General features: G+C 43.4%; 1 protein-coding gene across 5 annotated transcripts; it reads left to right on the plus strand.

Moving 5' to 3' along the window:
* The first annotated feature begins 9 nt into the window (after positions 1 to 9).
* Positions 10 to 20696, plus strand: ERI1 (exoribonuclease 1). 5 transcript variants are annotated; one of them, XM_039379907.1, is made up of 7 exons: positions 10 to 90; positions 2531 to 2706; positions 5022 to 5232; positions 6572 to 6655; positions 7298 to 7407; positions 9533 to 9647; positions 11573 to 11988. In XM_039379907.1, exons 2-7 carry the CDS (start codon positions 2654 to 2656, stop codon positions 11813 to 11815), a joined length of 816 nt encoding a protein of 271 aa, XP_039235841.1. In that variant the 5' UTR covers positions 10 to 90; positions 2531 to 2653; the 3' UTR covers positions 11816 to 11988. The 5 variants fall into 5 exon arrangements, with proteins under 5 accessions (XP_039235841.1, XP_039235839.1, XP_027577419.1 ...); XM_039379905.1 differs by lacking the exons at positions 10 to 90; positions 11573 to 11988 and adding exons at positions 1752 to 1878; positions 19644 to 20696; XM_027721618.2 differs by lacking the exon at positions 10 to 90 and adding an exon at positions 1758 to 1878 and having other exon boundaries at positions 11573 to 14042.
* Positions 20697 to 27287: the final 6591 nt, after the last annotated feature.

Below are 27287 nucleotides of genomic sequence, written 5' to 3' on the forward strand. Positions count from 1 at the left end.
CATCAAGAGATTTCACATCGAGTGAATCTGAGCAGAGAGCCCCGTGTTTGGATTAGTATTGATGAACCATTGCCCAGTCCAGCAAGGCAGGTGATTTCTGGCAAACAGCTTTTTCCCCCACTGCATTTAGGGTGTTTTGTGGGTTTGTGATGCCAGCTCAGTGCCTCACATTGGTACCATGTTTGCATTCTTGTAGAGCTTGGTTCCCTGCAAACCCTGCTCAAGTTCATAGCAGGGTTCGGAGGCAGAGCAATAAGGCAGGTGGGCCTCTGCTTGGCAACAGGGGCGTTAGCGGCAGCACTAGGAGGGTGAATTAAAAGAGGGAGCGAGTCCCCTCCCACTGCCGTGGTTTAACCCCCGCTGGCAACTAAGCACCACACAGCTGCTTGCTCACCACCACCCCCCGGTGGGGAAGTGAATAGGGAAAAAAGTAAAAGCCGTGGATTGCGATAAGAGCAGTTTAATAATGGAAACAAAGTAAAATATGATAATACTAATGATAATAATTGTAATGAGAGAGGAATAAAACCCAAGAAAGACAAGTGATGCACAGTAAAGTGTCTCACCACCCACTGACTGATGCCCAGCCCGTCCTCCAGCAGCAATCAGCAGCTCCCAGCCAACTCCCACCCCCCTCAGTTTATAAACTGGCATGATGCTCTGTAGTATGGAATATGCCTTTGGCCAGTTCAAGTCAGCGGTCCTGGCCATGCTCCCTCCCCAGCTTGTCCACCCTTCTCATGGGAAACTGAAAAGTCCTTGACTTAGAGAGTAAGCACTACTGAGAAACAACTAAATCATCAGTGTGTCATCCACATTCTTGTACTAAATCCAAAAAAACACAGCACTGCACCAGCTCTAAGAAGAAAATTAACTATCCTAGATGAAACCAGGAAACCTACAGAGCAACTGTGTGTGACCCCACTTCCACGCGATATCTGCATCTGTAACAAGATGCTGTCATGCCAGAATGGGACAGGAGGCATGGCTGCGGGTGGGTGGTGGGGTCCCAGCCACAGCAGGGCAGATGAGAAGATTCTAAGATGCTTAGTGGCTGGCAGATGTGGAGGTATCAGCACGGTTGCATCAGATGGGTGACATATGCGTCAGCCTGCATCACTGAGGGACACTGGACTACATTTCAGGGTTGTGGGAAGCACCAGCAGAAAATTAACTGTCCCGTGATGAACAGAGAGGCCTCTGCTTGCTTTCACCTCCTGGCCAAGAAGACCCAGAGGGCTCACACATGTCTTATGCCACCCACCCCACCCTGCTTGCTGACTGAATTAAGGGATGCCGGGAAGAGCAGGCAAGGCAACTTCCCTGGCAGGAAGGGGCTGGGGGCCAGCTGAATCGTCCTGGAGGCCGTGACCTGGCTGCCCCACGTTCCACGGGTATCCCAGAGCCGTGTTTAGGGTGCTCTGCGCAAAGTCAGTCTCACGAGAAGGAACGCGGACGCACAGATGAGGTGTCTGTCCAGCGTGTTTCCCGTAACACGGGCAGAGCTTGCAGAGAGCTGCCGTGACCCCAAGCCCAGGCGGGACTGCCGGGCAAAAGCTCAGGAGGAGAGAGGCAGGAGCATGAGGCGGAGGCGGTGCTGCAGAGGAGTAGGGCCGGGGGCTGACAGGACAGCCGGGAAGAGGCGGCCGGGGGCGGGGGGAGCTGGGAGGCGGGTCGGCGCAGCTGTGCGCGTCTCGCGGCGGTGGCGGCGGCCGCGGCGGTGTAACAGCACCGCCCAGGGGCGGGCACCGCCCTCGCCGGGCCGCCGTCCCCGCCGCGGTTCCCGCCGCTGCCGCCATGGAAGAGCGGAAGGAGAACCGCCCGGAGGCCGCCCCGGACGAGGCGCCGGCGCCGCCCGCCCCCGCAGCCTGCTCGCCGGTGAGTGCGTGGGGCGGCGGGGGCGGTGCTGGCCCGGCCCGGCCCGGTCCGCCGGCGGCCCGCGCACCTCTGCCCGCCCATGGCGGCCCAGCCTCCCGCCCGGCCCGCGCCTCGGCCCGCCCGGCCCTGCCCCGCCGCCCGGGGTTCCCGGCGCTCGCCCTTCCCAGGGGCGCCGCCCGCGCCGTGTGCGCGCCCCGCGAAGGCCGAGAGTGGTGGTCGGGAGCCGAAGTGCCCCGGGTTTTTCTTCATGGTTTATTGTGTCCGAGTCAGCGTGGATTCTGGTTAGTTAAGGTGTCGAGAGAGGCCTCTTGATGCTGGTGAAGGCTTTGCCAGCTCGCACCAAAGAACTCGCTTTTTTTCTGTTGAAATTGGGATGCTCATTCAAGTTTTGTCTCAGAGAGCTGCTGTTTGGCATGGCAAAAGACACGTGCATTAGTATTCTTTTATTGCTTGTTGCTTTTTAGGAACACCGTGTTTCAGAGCAGGCTTCAGTGTTGGTTTTCTTACCCAGCTATAAGCTAGTTCGCTCAGTTTGATCACAAGTGTAAGAGTGTGATGCTTTACTGCATTTTGGTGCCAAAACGATCTGTAAAATGCTCTGAGTTTTTGTTTTGACCTTCTTAAATGACTTTCTGATTTCTCTTTTTTTTAGGGTAGGCAGCACTGTAGGATCAATGATCAAGAAACTAATGGCAAAACATCAACGGCCAGTTCGAATGACTTCAGTGATCCTGTTTACAAAGAAATTGCTATAACTAATGGTTATATCAACAGGATGACCAGAGAAGAGCTCAGAAGTAAGCTTGCCGAGTTCAAGCTCGAAACCAGGTTAGGCTTATTTGTAAACATTTTGATTTATCTTTAAGAACAGTAGAGCCATACAGGATGATTATTTTAAAGTTTAAAAGTTCAGCACAGAGTGAGAAGCAGTCACAGCACCAAATACCAAATGTTTTATGTGCAATTGTGATGCAGCTTTTGTTGTAGTATTAATGCATACTGCCTAATGTGTGATGTCTCAACTGGTAACCCAAAGAAATGAAAGAATGTGTAACTCGTCATATTTTTTGTCAAGGGGGAAAGAAGAACTGCAGTGATTCTCAGATGATGTTTCAGACCTTCAGCATATAGAAACTTGCTTCAGAACATAAATATTTTAATTTCCCGTACCAGTATAGTTCTGATACTTGCTAGAAACTGTGTGGTGATGGGGCTCATGATTTAATAAATGCAGAGGACAGGTACCTTTAGATGGAGAGTTTGCTACTGTGAATAGATATGCTAGAATAATGTGAAAAGATAAATTTATTATAAGCTGGATTTTTGCTCACTGGGAAGGAGGAAAGGCGATAGAGCATACTTTCTGCTGTATTGGAAATGACCTGCAAGACTCTGATACTGCTGTGGCCAGACAAATTTGAGATATTGTGTAGAAGGTCAGCTGGGAAAAACCAAGGGTATTGTTTCTGAACAGCAGTAATGAGGAAGTAGTGGTGGGGAGTTAGCAAAGCGAGAAGCTTCTGCTCTACAGGAAGAGGGAATATAAAAGGTGAGATGGAGTCTGAAAGGAAAAGCCTAGCTTTCTAGAGAAGACAGAGACTGTAGGGGAGAGGCTGTTCAGAGGGGAAAAAAAAGGATTTAGCAGAGATTGATTTGAACAGAATCAAAGAAAAAAGTGGTGTGGAGGAGAGAAGTGCAGCCTGCTACCTCCATCATATCTGTCTGCAAATGTTCTGACTGCATAGTTTTTTCAATTCTTCCTTTGGTTAAATTAATTTAGCACCTCAGGAGGAAAAAAAAATTATCATTACTTGAGAAAATTTTCAGTAAAACAGGTTAGATTTGTACAGCTATTCGGTAGTTACTCTGATCTAAAAGTAAAAAGCAGAACTCAAATAATGATGTGTTTGTGGTTTCCTCCTAGGTTATTTTATTCAGCTGTAAATGCAAAAAGCTTTAAACTTCTCTTTTACCTAAGTGTGGTTTCTTTTTTCAATATATCCAATTAAGTTAGTCAGACTATGTCTTACCTGTAAACATCAGCTCTAATTAGAGAGTTGAGCAGATTACCACACACCATCCTTTCCCTTGAGGGCATTGTGATAGGAGATTGTCTCCTCTTTTCAACTCTTTTTATAAGTTTGATGAAGAAAAAGGTAATTTTCCCCTCCATCAACTCCCCATACTGTCTCAGCTTTGAATGAACTACTCGTTGAATTAAACTAGGTTCATAAACCAGAGCGAAGAAGTTCTCTCTGCAGAAGCAGCTGATGTTCTCAAATGCAGGTTTAGTAGTCTGACTCCAGTTTTATCTTGTGGATCAGTGGGCTGCTTTTCTGATAATACCACTTGCTACAAGTATTTCTTACAACTTCGGTGATTTCATTTGCAACACGTAATTTTGAAAATAACTTCCTTCAAAAAGTAGATTATCCTTGTTTATTCTGCTCTGGTTTGGTACAGTGGCAGTTCTGGCACCTGCACTTGCGTATTATGTTTGTATTAAAAACATGAAGTAAGTAACTTCAATTGCTTGCTGCTGCAAATTTATGTATAGCCACAAACCTGAAAAGCAAGATCTTGACCAGGAAGTTTTTCTGACAACTGAAATCTTGAGCACTTCATTTTAATTGGGTTATTCAAACTCTATTTTGAATTTAAATTGAGAGGAATTTAAAATGTGGGGGTTTTAGCTGGGTTCTGCGTTGTCTGTGCCACTGAGGCAGAAAGACCTCAGGCGTGAGTTACTTCAGGCAGAGTGTGTAGGGAAATACAAGTGAAACAGTACTGCTTCCAGGGCCAGAGGTCATCTGGCAGCAATCTACAAAGACTTGGGCTTTGCAAAGGCTTTGGCTACTTAGTCTTGCTGAACTAGAGGTGACTGCAGTGTCTCTGTGCTGTGCTTCCCAGTCTGTCCCTGGTATTATCTTGATGTGTTAGTTGTTGGGGGGTGTCACAGCCTCTGTGTTATTCCAGATAATGGATCATTAACTGTATGATAAAGTCGAATTCAGACTTCACAAGTGTTGGTGTTCAAAATGAGGTTAATACATGAACTTTCAAATGTTAAATACAGCTTCTGTTCTACAGTGGGGAAATTATTAATTAAACGAGAGTGCGATCTTTGTCATTTATCTCTTCAGAGGAGTGAAAGATGTACTGAAAAAGAGACTGAAAAACTATTATAAGAAACAGAAGCTGATGCAGAAGGAACAGATTAGTGGACAGAGCTGTTATGACTACATCTGTGTCGTTGACTTTGAAGCAACATGTGAAGAAGGAAACCCACCTGAATTTGTACATGAAATAATTGAGTTTCCTGTTGTCTTAGTAAACACACATACCCTGGAAATAGTAAGTGATCTAATTGCTGTGTTGGTTTGCTGTTCTTTGGTGTAACTTCTTTGCATCTGAAAGTCTAGATTAGTTTTTAGGTAGATGTTGAACTTCATTAAAAACAGCATACTTTTTTCCATGAAGACCTATTCTCTGTGCCTCTTAAGTACAAACAAAACTTTCTGTCTGTTCTGAAAGCATCTGGAATGGGTCATTCTGTTGTTGACTCCCTCTGTTGATATGAGATTCTCAGTCATCCGTGACTGTTCTCCCCTGGCCTGCCTTTACCAGCTTTAAGATCCACAAATCTATTTCTAGGAATCAAGGAATTCATCATAATCAGAAATTAGCAAATTCTGTGGTCCTGTGTGAGGCAGTCTAGAAGACGCTAATGCAGATGTCTGGAAAGTGAGGTTGAGTGAACTCCGCTTATGTCAGGCTACACTGTTTCTACAACGTACCTGGCAGATTTTAAACATACTTTGTAGGCATTTGGCAGCTTCAAGTGCTCTGTTCCGGTACAGCTTTCTTCTAGGAAAAACTTCTTGCTGTCTAACTGAAACTGAGTGACTCAGTGAAACAGAGGATGTGCACACACCTCTGACTAATGGTTCATTTATCAAGAACTAAGAGGAAGAGGATTTCCAGTAATCACTGTGATGCTACATTAGAATGTAGCTGCATGTATGACTAATTGCAGAAAGAGGATTATGCAGATTACCAAGATTGTTTTTATTACCTTTAGAGTGGTAGGAAACACTGCGTCTTTTCTTCTGTCCAAAAAGTTTTGTGCTGTTGTAGTAGCAGGGATGTGGGACTTGCTTTTTTCCATGAAACTTGCCCACAGTCTTCACTCCTGTATTGCTCAGTTTCCCAGAGTGAGATCATGTTTATCTTTGCCTGGCTGGCATCCAGGGGTGTAGGACTTGCATGCAGCCTCTGAGATGTGCGGCCAGTTGCTTTCCTTGAATGGCAGGTGAACCTTTAGATACCACCTAAAAGACATAAGGCTCTGCTCATGCCTCTCTTTTCTTTTTTCCTTACTCACACTCTCCTTTTCCCAAATCCTCCCCTTTTTTGCAGTCTGCCCTTCTCCCCTCTTAAATCCACATTCCTGCTCTATGATGCCTACTAGCTGAGAGGAAGGACGTGTTTTGGTTGGAAAGCCATCCATCCCATTAGGAATCTGATGATGGCCAGTCAGGAGGCTCATACTGGCTCAGGAGGTACACACTCCTTTTTGCATCCAGCAGGACAAGTAGCTGTTATTGCCTTTGGGCTGTAGGCAAGCCAAAGAAAAGTTGCGTTGCGGGCTACACAGTGTGCTACAACTGAGCATTTGATTCTCTCATTACAGGAGGATAGCTTTCAGCAATACGTGAAGCCAGAGATCAATCCCAAGCTTTCAAACTTCTGCATCAATCTGACTGGAATAACCCAGGTAATTTGCACTTTCATTTCTTCAGGATAAAATATGAAAAAAAGTGTGATGTGGTGTTGATGTTTTCAGACTGGTAATCTTAAATGGTAATCGTTCATGGTTATTTTTCTGTAAGGCCTCTTCTCTTAATCCTTGTTTTTTTCCCTCTCCCAGTATCACCTAATTGATTTCGCTGCATTGGTTATTTTGTAGGGAAAAGCACTCGCTTTGTAATTCTTATGTAGAAACTTAATCTTTAGCAGAGCAAAGCACCTTTTGAATTGCATCAATTCCTCTTCTAAGATTTTAATTCAAAAGAGTTTAGAGTCTTAGGATGGCAATTGCCATCAAGGTAACTTGAGCAGGAGCCTGGGAAACAAGCTCAAAAGGTTTTAATCAAAGTTCAGCTGCTGACTAACCTTGTTACCTTTGCAGAAGCTGTTAGGAGGTTGGTTCTTCTAATGATGCTTTTGTAGTGCTATTTTTCAAGTTTAGACAAATCTGTACAGTTGTCTGTTAATGTGTAATCTGGTTTTCTAAAGATTTTGGTGAAGCCAACTTTGTAAGTACCCATATACCAATATACTTTTTACAGTTCACGCTGGTTTGGGTTTTTTTTCCTGAAAAAACGTTTCTCACTTTGGGGTTCTTTGTTTCTCCTAGGACATTGTTGATAAAGCTGATACTTTTCCTCAAGTTCTGCAGAATGTCGTGGAGTGGATGAGACAGCGAGAACTGGGAACAAAGTATAGCTATTCCATGTTGACAGATGGGTATGTCCCTATGCAACCTTCAGCACAATCTAAAACTGTGAAACCGTGTTTAATATTTGTGCGAGTATTGTTAAAGGTGGATCAGGACACTGCCATTTTGCTGTTTTATTTCGATTGAAGCTTTTGGGAAAATGAGCAAAGCTCAACTAAACTATTTGAAATGAAGCTTAAATCCGTCAGATGGCGCTGTTTCTTTCCTAGCGGTCTGTACACAACGCAGTGCTATTGAACAGGCTTCTTATGCTTTGCTGTTGCTGTAATTCTTCGTTTATGTCTAGCTTTCACATAGCACATAATACCTGAAAGTATCACCGCGCAATTTCAGTTCTAAGTGACTTCCATGCCCTGAGGCTTCAGAGATGTGTGGTGGTCATGCTGTAGTGTCCTCTGTGAGTGTTAGTGTTAATGTTAATACATCTTGCATATTTTGCCAGAAAACAGTAATGGACTGTGATGTTTATGGAACAAAGAGAAATGGCTAGTATGGAAACTTCTCTGCTTTGGCTTAGAGGGCTGTGGCTCTGGTGGGTCCCAGCTCTGACAAACTTTGTGTGTGAGGAATTGACTAGTCCCTGAAACTGCCACCTGAACTTACTCTCTCACAAGGTCTGTGTGGAAAATCAAGTCCCCTAATGACTGCAAAGTGAACAGATCATGAGATCTAGACACAACTGTGATGCAATATTGTTCTTGTGATCTTAGCTTTGTTATATGGTGAAATACAGTGTTTGAGCCTTGTCTTGTATAGCACTGGCCAGGGATTTTTTTTGCAGGTGATGCTTGCCTTTTAGCTGTGAAACATTACTATTCTGTTAGCATACCTGCTTTTATCCTTCTCTTGGAATGATTTAAGTAGGACAGGGAGTTTTTAACATGAGCTGTGTTAAGGTGAATGATGCATTTTTATGTTTGCCTGCAGTAGGAGTGCGTAAACTCAAAATCAGAGTTTATGAAAAAAGAGCTTGGGAAATCTTAGTAAAACTTTCTAATACTTCTATCAAGTGAAACACAGATAAATATTCTATAGTGTGAGTAGTTTGAAAAAATAATGTATCGTAGTAGATGAATGGGTACCTAACTAAAGTTTTATAACTAACCCAACTAAATTAACAAGTGAGAAGTTATTTTTGGTCATGAGACCTTTTCTCAAAATTCCTGAAGATTTAGGCAATTACTGTGAGTCACAGGCCTTTTCAGGCTAAGAACCGGTATCACTGAAATGTTGTTGTGTCCAGTGTAAACAGTGCAGCCATTTTTAAAGCTGTCACACAAGACTTGAGGTGTACAGTATAGATCCACGTACACCTTAAAAATAAGAAGTTAACGTAATGCCATTTCAACTTTAATTAATTTAAGGAACTGTAGTAAATTCTATTTGACTAATTTTTAACCTGTAATTACATTGCTATCTTTGGAAACAACACTGAATAAAAAAAAGAAGATGCTAAAGCAAAACTTGTGCAAGACTGGTTATATTACTGGGCCTAAATGTCTTTGGACATCCCCTCCAGAGGAATCCTCTCAGTGAAATTCCTTAAGGAAAATACCTGCAGTGAAATCTCTGTCATATAGGTGAGATTGTGTAAACAGCTAAAAGAGATAAGAAAAGAAGCTTTATTTTAGCTTGAAGCTTACAAACTTGTTGGAGTGGTTCTCTTCAGGAAAGCAGGCTACAAGTGCGTAGGATTACAGTTTCATCTTTTCATAAAGATCTGGTTTCTCATAAAACTAAGTGCAGTCTTGTTTCACTAACCTATGTGAAGTAGAGAGATGTGTGCATACCCAAGTAATCAGGAAAATTTAAGGTGTCACTTGCTTCCCCAAGGGCTGTGTAAGCATCTAATTTATAGGCAGTTTTTGGAGTAGATGTGGTAGGTGGAGTAGTGGGCGTGCTATTTTTTGTTTTAACATCCTAATGAAAGTCTTGCTCATGTCATTTTTTTTTCCCCTACGAACAAATTCATGTTAAAAAATTCCTTACCATGACTATAGCAAAAGAGCTTTTCCTAAGCTGTTTTCCTTCTACTGATCACCAGAGACAAGACAGCTTTTAGTGCTATGGCTATGCAATATATAGAATATGGAATTGTATATTACTAATGTTTTTCTTTTTTAACTTTTTAAGATCTTGGGATATGAGTAAATTTTTGAACATCCAGTGCCGTGTTAGCCGTATCAAATACCCTTCTTTTGCCAAAAAGTGGATCAATATTCGCAAATCATACGGGAACTTCTATAAGGTTTGTACAAATTGTTGTTTCTCTTATGGGAAAATTTTATTTAAAAGTCTGGAATGTCCTGTTGTGCTTCTCATCCCTGCTTGTGTAGTATAAAATTATAGTACTTAAACTAGTTGCCTGGGGCCTCATTTTCAAATGTGTTTCATGTCCAGATCTCACTTCACTAATTGAAGATCATATAATCTACTGCATTTTGATTTTAATCTTATTTTTAAGATTCAGGATGTGCTCCGTGAAGGATTGTATAAAAATATCGTACTGACCCTCTTAGATAAAGTGTGTCTTGAAGTAGTTCAGCTGAAAAGACTCTATATTGATTTTTCAATTATTTTTTCCTGTTTTCATGTAATACACTACAGAACTAATTTGCACCACTACCCTCAGATAATCTTGACTTTTGACAGTGTAAAAGGGACAGAGAAAGATTAGGATAAATCTACAGAGGAATCAAATTGTCAGGAGAAAAGTAATACCGAGTTCAGTGCTGGACCTTATTGCTGCTTTCTGTCAGATTACCATAAAATGAGTTACTTGAGATTCTAGCAAATTCCTGGTCAGCCTACACTAAATCACTTTTTTAAATGTGATTTCAGCCTTGCTGTTGATCTTCTTTTGAAGAGCTCTTTCATACTAAATGTAACGTCTAGATGAAAAAGAGATTGACATTTAATAAGAAAAGAGCTTTACTTTGTGTTGGGCAAATATTGCAGGGTTACTCCATTTCTCCCTCTATTATTGTGCCTTCTCCACATGATGGTTTCTGTTGGAAACATGCTAGGACACAACAGTTTTGTTAATCCTATCAGCTTTAACCTAGACAAACCTTCTTTTTCCTGTTCTATTAAGGCATCATCAGAGGCAATGAAGATTGTAGCTTGGAAGGAATTGGTTTCTTTTTTGTGGTTTTTTTGTGTTTTTTTTTTTTTTTTAAATATATGTAAACAGTTGTAGCATTTATAGTTGTTCAGTGCTTCTGTTTAGCTATTCCATGCTGCTGTTGAATCTGTTGTTAAGTAATAGATAAAATTGATGACAAGGAATGTACTGTAGCTTTTCTGTGGAATATCCCACAACTTGCAATATGCATCCCCTGCCCAGTTTTTTGTGTTATTATTGGAGTTGCATATTGTCAGGTTTTGGTGACTGTGCTGTTGCCATTCTACCTACCTATTAAATCCAGTAGTATGGTGCAATATCCTGGAACTTGTCATGGCCCATGTTCCCCCACCCCAACCACCACCATCACCAAAAGAACCAGCTAAAGTTTTCATTTAAAGTTATCCTTCTGTTTTTCTTTGATGTTTCCAAAGAACAAGTGTGTATTTAGTAGTTAATCAAGAGAAGACTTGGGGCTTTAACTGGTGTTGCACTTTGTATGGGTAAGTCAGTAAAGTTTCCTTGTATGTTCGTTCTGTTAGTCATCCCTGTAAACATGGGCTGCTATAGGTGTTGCTGATCCGTTGCTGTGGTGGTTGGAAACATTCAGGAGCTTGATGTCAGTGAGAACCAGGAGCCTGTGCTTCCTTAATCACTTAGCATTTAAAAGGAAAACCGAAATCTGATTCCTTCTGCAATGCCACATTGGGTGGTAATTTGTTTTTATTAAGATTGTTAAACCTATCTAGGCCTTGGCTTCCGCCCTTGCCAGCGCAGGCGCATCTTGAGCTGGTGCTGGTGAGAGGCTCTTGACATCATTCTGAGTCTAGACAAGCTCCTGTTGACTATGTCTCCTCTGTAAAAATGAGAGTGTCTGTCTCACCAAGGTACTTTGAAGTTAAATGGTTAGTGATCTGACAGAAGGCAACATGAAAGTATATGTGACTTAAGTAGACTTAAAATCTGCATGTGTTTCTACTGCACTGTGTTAGATTAAAAAGACTTGGTACAGAAATTAATCCTTGAATGTTACTCACTTTCTCCATCAGGTTCCTAGGAACCAGACCAAGCTGACAATCATGCTTGAAAAGCTGGGCATGAATTACGATGGGAGACCTCACAGTGGACTTGATGACTCTAAAAACATTGCGAGGATAGCTATAAGGATGCTGCAGGATGGCTGTGACCTGCGGGTGAATGAGAGAATTCATGGTGGACAGCTTATGACAGTCTCCTCCTCAGCCCCCTTAGAGGGAGCCCCTGCTCCACAGATGCCCCGCTACAGAAATTAGCAGTTCAGCAGTTCTGCCTCAGGAACTGCCCTCAGATGCCCTCTAAAGACTGCGTAGAGTTTATTAAACAGCCACCTTTGCCAGCTTGTCTGCCATGCAGAATTCTAAAGCACCTTAACTAATCATCTCCGTTGAAATAAAGAGGACCGTGGAGCTCTTTGAAGCCTGTTACAGCAATTTTTTTTATACTGATGATTTTTGTTTTTTCAAACTTTGCTAGAACCAAGGTTGATATGCGGAATCCCTAAGCTTTTGAGAGCATGTAATTTAAACACCTGCAAAGATGGATTGCTGCCGTTCCACCCCAGCCTGTGGGTCGTATTTATTCACCGTGCTGTACTCTAATCATATCTAGCATCTGCTTATTCATTGCACACAAATAAGCCATTGCTGGAAGAACTGAAATAGCAAGTGGTCGGGCTGGCCTTTCCTGATAAGGCACTCTTCCAGGAGTTCTTGCCAATTTTTTTTGTTTTTTTTACAAAGTCTAGGAGAAATGGGAGCATGCTCATCAACTCTAAAGCAGTAGAGAAGTACTCTGGTGTTCAGGGCTTTTCTCTAAGTTTGTCTCCTTCCCCATCAAATAGAAGAGCTGTGTATTGAATAAAAATTTTGTTAATGCAATATGATAGTACTTTTTTTTAACCTGTATTTCAAAAGAGAAGGTTCTTCAGATTTTCACTTTGAGGATCACATCTGTTCCTGCTATACTCGTAGCTGCCCTTCATTTAATGTCACTTTTAGACACTGTCAGCCATTTGGGCTTAAACATGAGTGAAGTAAAAGTAAGTTCAAAACATGCCAGATCATCAAAATTTCATGCTCTGTGATTATTACATAAAACAGGAAGCTTCTGGTTCATAGCTAAAAACATCCTCAGCTATTTTTGGTATCTTCTTGTGCTTCTGCCACCTCTATCTCAAGATCTAATGTTGGAAGATTAATATAATTTTATTAGTAAAGGCCACAGCTAATTACTAACAACTTCTTCTTACTTCCCAGGCCTCAGATAGGATGATATTCAAAAGAGGCCAAAGTGTTAATTTGTTTTGTCTCCATGGGCTGTTACAAAGTTACAACATTAATGTGATCAGCTTTGCATTAGAATGGCTTGCTCTAAAAAGCAGAATGATGCATTTTGGTTGCTCTTAGTCAAAAAAAAAAAAGTTAGTTTGCTATCCCTGTATTACAATTCATTCTTTCTACCACTTTACATTCAGGAAGCAAAATAACCAGTTAATAAAGCTTTGTTAAGAACATTCACTGTTGACTAATCAAACTTGTCCCAGCCCCTCTTTGCTCTTCTGACTGTTAAATCGCATCAATGGAAATGTGAAAGCTTTTATTTTAAATTCGTGTAAGAAGGAGAGGTATTGGCCAATTCTTATTTGCTTCATATGTTTTCTTTCCAGAGTCACAGATTTGGATAGTCACAACTGCTTTGACTGCTTAGAATGATGTTCTTTTTTTTTTTCCAAAAGCAAATACTTGTTCTACTTGTAGAGTTTTGTTGAACTTAACAGTTCCTTTTCCTTCTGTAGCCGCACTTGATGGATTTTCAGAAGGGAAAAATCCAAATCTCTGATGATCTTACTCCTAAAATACCATTTATCTGTCAGCCCATATTTTGTACAAATTCTTATATATGTGCTTTTCACTGTAGCAGCCATAGTATCCTCTTTTCTGAATAACCATGGTAATTTACTTTTTTTTTTGACTCTGAGTTACTGTGTGCAGGTTTCTATGATGAAATTGAGTCTAGCTCAGCAGATCTCCCCTTGGCATGCTGGCTGCCAGAGACTTTATCACTAGTCTTTTATTTACAGGTCTGTAACCAGGCTCACAGTTGAAGGAAAAACTTCTATTTGTTACAGATTATACTACGGGTTGCGTAAGAGCTTTGTAATTTTACATCGTTTATTTTAAGTACAGAGTTGTTTATTTTTGTTAAATAACTTCAAAAAGATATTTTGAGATAAAGGTTAAATAATAATTGTTTTCTGTTTACTACTTGGGTAGGTTGGTGGGTTTTTTTGTCAATGAGTTGCAGAAATCAGTAAAATCATTCCAGATGCTATTTTGTCCAAGTTGGATTAATGTTAGTTGTAACTATTTTCGCAGAATATTTGAGTCTGTGATTTTGAGATAAAGTGAATTTTAACAAAGTTTGCTGTTTTGCTTGAAATGTAAACAAACTTATTAAAATAATTTCGCATTTTGAAACCTATCAGTACTGAATTTGGTCTATAAAGCATGAGATGATTTCAGCAGTCTTGGGGGTCTTGGTGTCAGCACAGCTCATGGTTAGTCCTCTCTGGTGGACTAGCAACATTGCCATGGCTGGGTGGCTTAAATCCCTTGCATGTGACTAGTTCACAACACTTGATAACAGGATAAATTTTCCTGGATGCTTTCTACCACAGGGGAAGGAGGCATTTGAGAGAAAAAAAATGCAGTATGGTGATTTTGCTATTGATGCTTGTGTTCAGCCAAACAATGTTTTTTCAGGTTGATCTCATTTGTTCCTCCAGAAAAGCTTGCTGAGTGCATCTGCTCTCATGAATATTTTAATTTATTAGAGGAGTCATCCCATGCTGGAAAAACTAATTGACAACTATGTACAAAACAATCTCGTTTTTATGCAGAAGAAAAGCATGCAGACGTTGCCCTGTTGATAGAGTCCTTGTTTTGTTGTTGTTTTTTATTTCACATTTCAGGAGCTGTACTTGAGCAATTCTACCGCTACTGCAGACAGCCTTTGTAGAACAGTAGCAAACTTTAAACAAAGGAATTGCAGACTAATTTCAACATGAGTGCTTTCAAGTAGGTTTCTTAATATGTATTTATATGAACGTGAGAGGGTTTCACAGAACCTTGGGGTTATGTTAGGCAAAAAGGTTTCTCAGACAGGTTAAAGAGCAATAGCCTCACTGTCTCAATGAGCAAATACCCGAGCAAATGGGAAGAAGAGGTCACAACAGTTTGTACTGTCCTATCAACCTCCTAGTGAGATACGGCTACAGGGACAACTCACAGCAGGTCAGCTGTCCACAGAAACTGCTCCTGTGTTTATCTTATGATAAGGTAACTTAATAATTTAGTTTAACAAGGTGGCTGTTTCCATATTTGGTTGGAAATTACCATTGCAGTGAGGAGGGGGGCTGTTGTCAGCAGTGAAAGTAAATAAAAACCTCGGTTCACCTTGAGCTGAGGTCTCGTGCTCTTGGAAGGCTCTCAGCACTTCACTGAAGGCCTTCACCACTCTTTGGTGGCCTTGCAAAAACAATGTTGTTTTCACTCTTTCTCTCACCCTATCTTCCCATGGCTGTTTTTAAGTCCTCCTTTTCCCTTTTTCTTCCACTAATGAACTTTTGTCTCCTCTGGAAAGAAGTTTGTGCTAGGTAAGAACTTTGTAAGCTCTGTCTAATCTAGGAAAAAAAATTACAACCAACAGGCCCTTTATAAAGAAATTGGAAGTTTTACCTGTGGAGGATAGGTGTCAGGAGACCCAGTTGCTGACTGCAGGCTTTTGAAACTGGCTAAATGTGTAGAATTCTGTTGCAACCAAGTCCATTCTAGCCCTCTCTCAAGTACTTCATGTTTGGCACCCCCATGGGTAGCAGTGGCAGCTTGGCAGGAGGATTCACCAGATGGAGATACATGAAGTAGGCAGGTGATCGTCAGTACACGCTTCTGCTCTGCCTTGTACTAAGCTGTGGCCTTAGCTGCATCCATACTTGCTAAGCTAAGGCTTTGCAGGTTGAGAAGTTTCTTCTCTCTTAGGTTCCTTCTAGGTCGATCCTTTCACGTTCACAGCCTCCAAAACTTGACTGGCTTTTGCCCTCTTTAAATTGGAGGACTTGGTGTTGTGGGACAAAAGCCTGAAGTAGCTTAAGGAGTGTGCTCCTTAAACAGAAGGATTGTGACTTCTTTGCACGATGTGGCCTCATGAAAAAAAGTCTTCTTCAAACGAATGACAAGAGCCTTGGACACCTCTTTATGGCAGAGGTGACCTCTGGGTGTGTTCTGATTAGGGAGGTGATTGCAAGGCTCAGGAATTGTCTCCTCTGTGGCCACTCAGTTCATGGGTGCCTGTGGGTAGCCCCATGCCCTGCTCCTGCAGTCTTAACTTGGTGTGGTCATGACTGCACACCTTAATTGTAAATCTTGTGATGCTGCTTCCAGATGTATCATGGGGGAGGTTCTGCCTACTTTCCTGGCTGAATTCGTGCTAATCGTGTTTTTTTGCTATTTGAAGTGAATGGTAGCAATGGTCTTGCATTGGTGTAAAGTACTTGCAGGTGATTCTGACCTCCTCTGTTTATGTTCCCTGTTTCAATTATGTTGATTTTTAAAGAGCACATGTAGCCAAATGGACCCTGTGAGCCACAGGTGTCCCAATAAGTGGGAATTGCTTCACTATGGTTGTGTTTATGTTTGGGGTGGTGTGCAGGTCCCCGGCTGCAGGCCAGCTTTGAAGTGTGACACACCTTTCCAGAGAGCTACATACTCAGCAAAATGCTTTATGACTGCAGTCAGTATGATTTGAAGGTCTCCTTGCTCTGTTCCTTTCTTTATTTCATAATTCCTAGGTTGAATTGATAAGGAGTTGAATACTTACGATCTGAGCCGCATGAAAGTATTTTATATGTAATTTAGAGATAGGTGTAGCAGGCGGCTGTATGAGGCTCAACGTGCCTCCCTTTCTCACTTGAAAACACTTCCATTCATCCATATATGAACTAAGATGATAGAGACCTAAAAAGAAGGGAGAAGTGGCATGTAATTAGCTGATCTAGGCAGGTTAGGCCCCATACGTGCTTGTACTTTTCCATACAGACTGTTTAACACAGCTGAACTTTGAGAACAGGCTCTTTGGGATACCAAACACCGTGTACAATGAGGGTAACTGACTGCTTCTGTCCTGTATGTTCTGGCTGTATTTAAGTACAGTCTGGGAGAGCACGGTCATATATTGCTGTAGTCCACAAAGAGAGGGAAGTTGGAGCCAGCTACTCATGCTAGTGATAGCTGTGCTCCAAATGGGAGTTTGGACAGGGGACCTCCCCACTTCCTTTCCAAACAACACAGCTCTGATTCTGTGAAAACCAGTCAAGGAGAAAAACAAGCTGTAGATTATCCAGTAGTCTTGATCTGCTGCTGGGATCGCTTAGTTAACTAGGAATTTTCCATGTGTTTTTAGCCACAGACAGGGCCTTCAGGCCAACTTTACTCCTCAGAGGACTCTCTTTTTTGTTACTGATAGAGAGCTGCTCTTTCGTAACCACACAGTCTCCTGCAATGTATTACTTTGGTAAGTTAAGCTATGTCCTGCAGAAGTAATAAAGCAGGTCACCACACCTGTCAGTCTTCAGTAAACAGGCAGACCTGAAGATAAGGGGCATTTATGTGAGCTGAGAAGCCTGGGAGGGGCATGGCTGAAAAAGAAATCAGGAATCCAGCACTGGAGGGAGTTGTGGCAGTGCCTGCAAAGCCTGTCTGTTGGTGCTGCAGATCTTTGGGAGCAGTTTCCTTCAGCTATGCTGGTGTTTTGTTTTTCCTCCTGTTAATCTGCAGAGTCACATGGGCATGCTGTTTCTTCAGGACTTCACATTTGCTGTATTCGGGGCTCGCTTCTCTGAAATTTACTGGCTCGCTCCATGTTCTTGCTTGTTTTGCTCACATGAAATAGTCCTTCCCTAACCCTGCCATTACTGATTTTCTAACAAGCCTTGTCTGGACACAGCTGTAATCTGTGCTAGAATCCTGTCTGCACTGCTGGCCTAACTGTTATGAGCAGGTCTTTACAGAAACCTAATCAGATCAGGGACTGCTGCCTTGTATAGTGTGGTGGTGCGGTTCCTGAATGCTGTAGCCATTTAACAGACACTAACAGTAGGAAGGACAGTATAAGTAAATGGAGAATCTTTTGCCTTCCTTCACAAGTCATGGCAAACAGCTTGTGGCAAATTCTCATGGTTTAATGGCGCTTTCATTCATGCATGCTATCACATGCACATCTCTGGAGGTGCTGCTGCCGGTAGAGATTCTAAATCATGGGAAGGACAGGGTTATTTTGCAACTGAATGCCAATTAAGTTAGATGTGTAATGGGTGTTTGTCTGATTGATATTTGTTTCTGCACTAGAGCTGCATTGGTAAGTGTAGCATCATGTGAAGGAGGTAGAGTGACACTTGAAAAGATTGAGCAAGTAAACCTGTTCAAATGCTTTTGATTTTTCTAATAGACTGTCATTAGCCTTCAAGTGTGGAAAACTTGTGTTGGCCTCGAAAGAGGAAAATAATGGTTTTAAACTTACAAAAATCCTTTAGTAAGTTTGTATTTGAAGAATTGGGAAGATGAAGAGGTCTACATATGGTCTCAACATAGTGGTGGGAAGTTTTCTTCCACTCTTTAGTCTGGGAGATGGCAATGTCCCTGCAAGTGTTGAATCAAGGCTTCCAAAATGAATGATCTTCAGACAATGCTCTTTCACTGAATCACTGAAAACAGTGTCACTGTAACTAATCCCCTTCAGGCAGAAGAAAGAAATGCTGCCATCGTGGCCTCCAGCCAAGAGACCTGCCCACCTTGGTGGATACCAAGTGACATAGACACTGGAGCTTTTTGTTGTTTGGTGACATGATTTGGCAGGGAGTGAATGAACTGATTTTATCTGTGTGTGAAACATTGCCGTAGATGTTGTAGTAGATGTGTCAGACTGGATGAAACTTCTGTTTTGAACTGAGGTAGCCATGCTCAAGACTGTAGAGCTTCTTTCCTGAGCCAAGAGACCATAGACCTAATTGAGGCCCCTCCTGGTAGCTGTGGTAGTGAGCAAAATACTCTGTAGTGGAAACATGAGCTTTTGTGTCTGAGAGGGGAAGAGCACAGGGCTTGGCTGGGTGCTGCTGGGTATATGGCCAGTTTGTGCAACTGTGTTCATACCTTATATGAAATGGCTTCACAGCTTAACAACTGAACTGGTGGCTGCAGCCACCCGGCCATTGCTATGGGAAGCTTTCCATCTGTTCCTCCTTTTCTGACTTCTGCATAATATTTTTAAAATTGCATCAAATCTCATTGGGCACATCCTACAGCTCAGACAGTTCCTCATGCACTAGAACCCTTTGTACATACAACCCTATATCTTTTAGAATGTAAATGTCTTGAAAGGGCTCCCCCCACCCCTAATCTTTGTGTTTTGGAGCATGTGTAGAATGGACTGAATTGTCTTTGTGTACTCTAGCTGACCTTTGTTCCTCTATCCACACCACCTACCTTTCAACCTGGCAGACAACCACTGCTCTGTTCACTTGTGGTTTTTGTGGCAGGATGAACGTCTATAACATACCTTGAAATACGACTGACTGCTTTTTGTCCCCCTTTTTCTTTCCTGTTCCAGCTTTTCACTCTATCCTGCACCAGCTGTGCTGTGCATGTCTGGACTACAGCTTGCCTTTTGTTTTTCCTCTTTCTCCCTCTTCTCTGTGCTATGGTCCTGACCATGGCATCTTATTATATTCAGCAGCTCCTCAATGTCATGCAGATAACCTCCCAGAGTATATGCAGTTGGGCTGAGTCCTATCGTTGCTTTCAAGAGAGTGACAAGTGTGGTAACTTTTTTACTTTGACTGTGGTTTACAGCAAAATTACTGGCCCTGTTCTAAAGAGGATGAAATCTAGGACATAGAATGAGACTGCTATTCAAGTTTATGTAGTGACTAAGGACAGTGCTGGAAATGGAAACTAGCTGCCTTGTCTCCCCAGCTGCTGTCTTCCCAAAACCTTCCACTATTTCTTTTCAGTAGACAATGTCTTAATGTAGGTTGCCAGCAGAGGAAGAGGCTGTGCCACTGCTGTTGTGACTTTGGCTGAGCTGCTCTTGAAGACAGGCCCTTGCCTGAGGGAATTCTACTCAAGCTCGTGCTCTCAAGCTGCCTCTGCCATCTCCTCTCTGAACAGGCAGGATATATCTTCTGCAAATGCTTTCCTGAGCAATGGGACATTGCAATCTGCTTGCCCTGGCTCTAGCCACTGAGTCTTCCAAGAGCTCTGAGTGCATGCAGTCGCTTGGGCTGACAGCATAAAACCCTGTAAACTGTGTTTTGATGATTGCAAAGGAACATCAGCAATTGCTCTCCAGCCCTTTTATGCTACCAGGAGTTCTCAAGACTTGTGATGAACACACTGATATGAATGGAAGAGGAATGGGAATGTCTAGAAGCACCAGAAAGAAGGCATTAGAGGTGTATGAGAATGACAGGTGCTGATCGCCACATGTTTTAGCAGATTGTCAAAGTTACAGCACACCTACAGTTCATAGAATCATCAAATGGTTTGGGTTGGAAGGGACCTTAAAGGTCATCTAGTTTCAGCCCCCCTGCCATAGGCAAGGACACTTTACACTAGACCCATCCGACCTGGCCTTGAACAGTTCCAGGAACACCTAAATGGAATGAACAAGGGACAGCCTAAAGCAAGACAAGACAAATCTGAAATATCCAGGCATAAAAATGTGCTGGTTGGATAATAAAGGAATGGGATTGGAGCAATTAGTCATTTAGATAAGGAGACAAAAGACAGCGAGTATATCCTGATTCACAGAGCATAAAACCCAAAATAATCCTAATCGCAGTTCAAACTCCTACAGGTACAGAGAGACTATTGAAAACATGCATATGCTCCCCAACCTGAGCGTTCAGGAGGGTAGGAGAAGATAGCTGGCATCTGTTTTTCTTTCACCTCATTGCAAGTGATCCTAGAAGCAGCCCAGACCCTTGCGTTCTGGACTGAGCACGTGAAATCATCTTATAGCATATGTGATTATATGTATGTGAGTATGTATAAGTGTGATCAGTTTGGGGTTTTTTTTAAATAAAGTCACTCTGTTTCTGTAGTCTTGTCTTGAGCTTTACTACAGTTGTTGCTGCAGTGTGGCTGCAAGAAGAGCAATCCATCAGTACACAGGCAGTGCTGGAATGCAAAGTGTTTGTTCGCTCTGTCTTAAGCTCTTTAAGAATTAGACCTGTAGGGCCTGCTGGGGGAAAGATTTAGTTACCTAAACATAGGTGTCTAGTGCCCTCTGGTATCTTAGCTGTCTGCACAAAGCTTGCAGAGATCATGTGAGAGCTGCAAGACCTTCTGTCTTCTGAAGCAGCAGCTCGAGGCCAGCCTGGAGACCTGAGGTATCTCCAGTAGCTCTATTGCTCATCCCTGTGTGTGGGCACTGGAATGGTGCTCCTGGAGCAAGTCTGTGACTGTAAGCTTGATAGGAAGAGACAGGTACCACCAGAGGATGAATTGTCCTGTTGGTCTTTGCTGCCACTTTATATGTTAGCTGGAAAGTGTGCAGCATATGAGCCTCCATGGACCCTTTGCTAGAGAGACAGGGTTTTCAGGCAGCCAGGAGAGGAAATGCAATTGCGAGGCCAAGATATCATTTCCCAAACATCAAAGGCTTTGGAAATGGAGATGCATTTCCCCTTGGCTCACTCACTAGCCTTCCCAAAAAGCATGGAGGAAGACAGCTAGATCTGCATTTAGTTATTTTGTTTCTGCACTTCAGTAAAAATGAATAGTGACAACTGGTGTATGATTGCTAAGGTTGGGATCATCTTCTGCTGTACTTTGCACTTTGCACAGGAGTGGTGGACGAGCTGATCTGGAAGTCAATTACTTACCAAAGTCCTCAATTGCATATAAAGGTGCTTAGCCTTTGGCCTTTAAAAAGTCTTGGACTGATTTAAAGTTGTGAAGTCTGAAGCGCTTGCTGAAGTGAGGAAAGCATGGTGCTTATTTTTTGGTAGTGAGTTGGTACATGTATTTAAGCTGGGATGAAGGAATTTCAGCTTTTCAGATTCTTAGAGCAAAGTGTGCACTCAGGATGCCTGGTCTTAGTACATATGGGGTCAGGTGTCACTCCCTTTCAAGGTAACTTTTGCCTGCCAAAGTACCTCTGTGGTTGTCTGCACAAACCACAAAGACTGTTGTCTCCTTTCTGCTGGTGGAACATGAAAAGACACTTCCTGCATGAGCAGGACAGAGCTAATTTCTGTGAAACTGCATGAGAACAAGTGGAGCAAACTGGAGCACTAAGCAGTGAACCCAGTCTTGCAAGACACTGAGGCACAGCTGAGTATAGGTGAAAGGGGTTGTCAAGGGAACTGGCCCTCCTCTGCAAAAAGAATGCAAAAAATTTAAAAAAAAAAAGATATGAGAAAAGAAGGAGTATTCTTGTGCTTTATTTTCCCATTGTAAATTTGGAGCAGCCAGTCTTTCTGGGCAGCCTTTGGCCCTATCCTTCCTTCTTCCCAAAAAGTTGTTTTTCTGTGATCAGGAACACTCTCTAGCACAGAGCTCTACCTCTGGACAAGGTAGTGCAAGGCTTCAAAGGGGTGTGCATGCAACACTGATAGCACAGCATTAGCCTCTTCCACAAGCATGGGAGTGCTTTGATTTGGTTATTTAGCCAGGAGAATTGGAAATGGCTGTGAAACTGTGGAAGGCATAAAGGGATAGAACACTGGCTGGAAACAGAGAGACAGCAGTAAGAGAAGCACATCTAACGACGGACTCTCAGCACTGTCTCCAGTCTGGTCTCTCTGACAGGCAAAAAAAACCCACTGGAGAAAGATGATAATCTCCTAGAGGAAAACAAAAATGCAAAATGGATACAACCAAATACATGCGTAAGCATCTGCAAAAGGAATGGTGAAACCTACCCACATGCTTCACAGGCAGAATCCTCTTCCTCCCTATGGGCTATATCTCTCTTCAGCCTATGGGTGGGACTTACAGGTACTGCAGGGAACAGGGATACCACCCTTGGCACAACTCATGGGCAGGGAGTTACAAAAGTAAAGGACTGGCAGACAGCTCCTAGGCTGAAATGTGTTTTGCATGAACAGTTCGTACTGTTCTGCATAACAGACATCAGTAAACAGAAAGGCAGTTTGCCCACACTCTGTTAATAGGTAGCATGGCTAAGGTTTGCCAGAGTTTTCTTGCAATGAATAATTCAACTAGTCCTGCTGCTCTTAAATTTAGATAATAGTGCTGCAGTCAAAGGCTTTCCAAGTTTGGCACAATGCTATTGTGGATTTGTATCTGTGTTTGGCCTGGGGCTTGCACCATTTCACAGGTAACTTGGACCTTGTGTGACAGCATCACTACAAACTGGTTCCCTTTTTACCTGGAAAATCAGGCACAAATTCTTTCGCCAGTTTGGCAATACCAAACTTGTAAAGCAGCCAATGTTGTTTTAGAGGAGACTGAAAACAGAGCTGGAGGTGGGGGATGCTGGCTGCAGGTCAGCCTCCAAAACACCTTCCCAGAGCTCAGCCTGGTGGCACTTTTTCTTCCCCATTGCCATCTTGCCATTGGTAGGGGTGTTTGTTCATGGTCCACTGAGAACTCAGTTGGTACCCACTTCTTGGACTCTGAATCATCTCAAGATTTCTGCAGGTAGCATTTCCACTCTCTTTGCCTTTTCTGATGACTGCAGGACACCCTCTGTACACAAAGCTGTAGGTTTTGTTCCAGTTCATCTTAACCCCTATACTGGCAGGCTCAATACAAAAAGTCTTCAGTGAGTGCTAAGGGACTCAGAAAACAAGATTGCACAAGATAGAAAAGAAAAGGACTTCTGAATAAATAGTATTCAAATGTTATTCTAGCATAAACATAAAACCCAGATGCATCTTTGCCAGTGACTAAGCCTTTTCTGTAGTCCATGTTCCTATGGATTTGGTGTCCACAAGTACACCCTTTCTCCCTGCTTCTGCTCTGTCTTCTGCAGAGGCTGTCAGCTTTGAGATGTAGCAGTCTCTCTTTCAGAATAATCACACCTCTGAGGACAATTCTCAGTGGTGCTCATCCAGCTTCACTCCAGTTTTTCAGTGAGACAGAGTATCCTCGATGTTCTGGAGCTACATGTTCTTTGTTCTCAGGGGTGATTTCTCCTGCCGAGTTCACACCCACATGACAGAAGTAAAGGAGATGGTTGTTTTCCATGTGTTTGGTGTTTGTGGCTTTGTTTCAGAAGCCCAGTGTCCATGTTTGAGGACCTCCAGAAGAAAGAAGTCAACAAACTGGAGGGAGTCAGGCAGCGATTATAATGTAGACAGGCCCAAAAATTAATAAGTTGGCAGAAAACCAGACTCTGTGCTGGTAAGGTAGGAAGAGTTCTTGGACAGGGTGGTTTCTGTTATAAATATTGTATGTGTGATGGACAGAGACATGCCTTTCTTCTGAGCCATAACTGTAGGGGAGAGGCAGGGTGTGGGAAGATGGTGATACTCTGACTCCAGCATAGGGCCATCGGGTGACTTCATGGGGAAAATGCCACATCTGGTAACCTTGCCAACAGACTTAAAACCTGGGGATCATCACCAAAATGTCCACCATGGCATTCATCTCGTGCATGCCTTTGCTTCGCAGCATTCCTCTGCGGTCACATTCAGGTCCATCAGCATGGGGCTGGGCTGGGAGCCCATCACACATCTCTTGCTGCAAGAGCAAACCCAGAGAAGTGGTGCTGGTCCTTAAAGCTTGCAGGACTGACCTTTCCCATTCAGACTCCTCCTCAGTGGTCTTGGGCAGTTGTTCAGGCTTCCCTCTTCTCTGTCTCCTGTCTGACTTTTGTTCTGTCTGTATTCAACCATTTGTGCAAAAGGCTGCCTGGAGCCCTACTGGTGCTTTCTCCCTGACCCTTCAATCTGCCTACCACTTCTTATATTTGACAAGTCATGGCAGTCAAGTGAAGTCCAAGGTGACTGGAAAAAGGGAAGCATTCTACCCATCTTTAAAAAGGGTAGAAAGGAGAACTCTGGATCTACTCAGCCTCCCCTCTGTGCCTGGAAAGATCCTGGAACAGATCCTCCTAGAAGCTGTGCTAAGGCACATGGAGGATGGGGAGGTGATCTGGGACATCCAGCATGGCTTCACCAAGGGCAAGTCCTGCCTGACCAACCTACTGGCATTCTATGATGGAGTGACTGCATCAATGGACAAGGGAGAGGTTACACATGTCATTTATCTGCACTTCTGTAAAGCCTTTGACATGGTCCTCCACAACATTTTTCTCTCTAAATTGGAGAGAGATGGATTTAATGGGTGGACTGTTTGGTGGATAAAGGATTGGTTGGATGGTCACATCCAGAGGGTAGTGGTCAGTGGCTCAGAGACCGGATGGACATCAGTGACAAGTGGTGTCCCTCAGTGTTTCAAATTGGGACCAATGTTCTTTAATGACATGGATGAAGGGATCGAGTGCACCCTCAGCAAGTTTGCAGATGACACGAAGCTGAGTGGTGCAGCTGACACACCTGGACGGGATGCTGTCCAGAGGGACCTGGACAAGCTTGAGAAGTGGGCCCATGGGAACCTCATGAGCTTTAACAAGACAAAGTGCAAGGTGCTGCACCTGGGTCAGGGCAAACCCCAGTATTAATACAGGCTGGAGGATGAACAGATTGAGAGCAGCCCTGCTGAGAAAGGCTTGGGATGCTGGTGGATGAGAGGTTGAATGTGCAATGTGCATTCACGGCCCAGAAATCCAATTGTATCCTGGGCTGGCATCAAAAGCAGCATGGCCAGGAGATCGAGGGAGGGCATTTTGCCCCTTTACTGCGCTCTCATAAGATCTCACCTGAGTACTGCATCCAGCTCTGGTATCCCCAGCACAGGAAGGACTTTGACCTGTTGGAGCAACTCCAGAGGAGGGCCACCAATGATTAGATGGAGCACCTCCTCATATGAGGAAAGGCTGAGAGATTTGGGCTGGAAAAGAGAAGGCTTCAGTGACCTAATTGTGACTTTCCAGTACCTGAAGGGAGCCTACAAGAAAGATAACAACTATTTACAAGGGCATGTAGTGACAGGACAAGGGGGAATGGCTTCAGACTGACAGAGAGTACGTTTAGATGGGATATTAGGAATAAATTCTTTACTGTGAGGGTGGTAAGGCACTGAAACAGGTTACCCGGAGAAGTTGTGGATGCCCCATCCCTGGAAGCGTTTAAGGCCAGGCTGAATGGGTCTCTGAGCAACCTGATCTACTGGGTGGCTCAAAGGGCAGCCAGCTGGACACCACTTTTTGTGAGGCTTTTGCTGTTTGTGGGAGAGTTGGCTCCTCTGTACCAAGGCCCAGCACTGCATGTCCTTGCACATCTTCACAGGCTGCCATCTCAACCTCACGAACTCACTGAAGAGAGATGCCACTTCTTCCTTGCCTCTTGGAAAACCTCACCTTCCTTGTCTTTTCAGGCTTCTCCCATCTCTGGGTCTCAGCACTGATCGCTGCCTGACTTACTTGGATCAGTCCTCATAGTGGAAGGTCTGTGAATCTGTTCAAATTACCTCCATGCAAGACAGTGGTTTCAGTGCTTTAACAGTGTCACTTATCTGACATTGCTGGAGGCAGGAAAATGGTGGGATGGCTGCCTCATGCACCCTGTGTCTGCAAAGGGCCCTGTTCATTTTATGTCCGAGTCAGAGAATAGCTGACATATGTTCTTGTTAGCCCATGCCATGGAGGCAGTGAGAAGGAAGTCTTCTCCCCATCTCCCTCTGGGAGAAACCAAAGAAATTCAGGATTCACATCGAGGGGGAGGACAGGTATCCTATGAGTTCACAGGTGTCTCTGGTGTGAGGGTTAACAGCTGAGGAAAGGAAACTTGCAGCAACCAGAGAAAATATGACTGCTCTCAGAAGGTGAAAGGTTTGGAGCCAACAGGCAGTAATAACCCCACCCTGGGTGAGGAGGAGCAGGCTTAGAGCCTTTCCAGACACCAGGGCTAGAGTCCCAATGGGATTTTAAAATCTCCAAGGCATAGGTCCAACTTTGAAGTCCAGCTTGGGTTGTTCTGCCAATGCTATGAGTCAAGGAAGCCCTGGACTCCAGTGCAGTACCCACAAAGACATTTTTTCCATGCTAATTCTTCTGTTTGGTTAAAAACCTCCCTGAAGAGTGAATGCAAGGCATAAGTTGAGTGCCTGAGTTTGTTTCAGCAGGGAGAAAGCCAGAGCTGTGCCATAGGCAGGCACTGCCTATGCAAGCCTTCAGGCCTCTCTCATGGTGAATTCAAACACCCTTGTAGGGAGAGGTTTGCCTGTGCCACAAAAACTACAGGGCTTTCAGTCTTTCCTCACCCCAAACCAGTATGGAGGGTCAAAGAGAATGTGAATTGAGGCTCAGGGGATACTTTGGGTTGGATTTCTCCATATATTTCATCGTGCAGTTTTAAAACGCTGGTTATTTGGCCCTTCAAAAATCTTAGTTTTCCTCTTAACTGAGCCATTCCTTGGCCCAGCCTTTTCTCATGAAAACCTTGGTCCTAAGCAACTTCACACTAGCTCGTGGGGAGAATTGTTTGCCTCCAAAAAGGCAAAAACTAACTCCAGCAAAACCACAGCTGCTTCTGCTCCCCTATGCTTAGCACAGCCACCTAAGGAAGGGCTTCTTAACCTA

Source organism: Pipra filicauda, unplaced genomic scaffold (assembly GCF_003945595.2).
Source record: "Pipra filicauda isolate LSUMZ 115617 unplaced genomic scaffold, ASM394559v2 scaffold17_size4572894_pilon, whole genome shotgun sequence".
NCBI classification, from domain to species: domain Eukaryota; kingdom Metazoa; phylum Chordata; class Aves; order Passeriformes; family Pipridae; genus Pipra; species Pipra filicauda.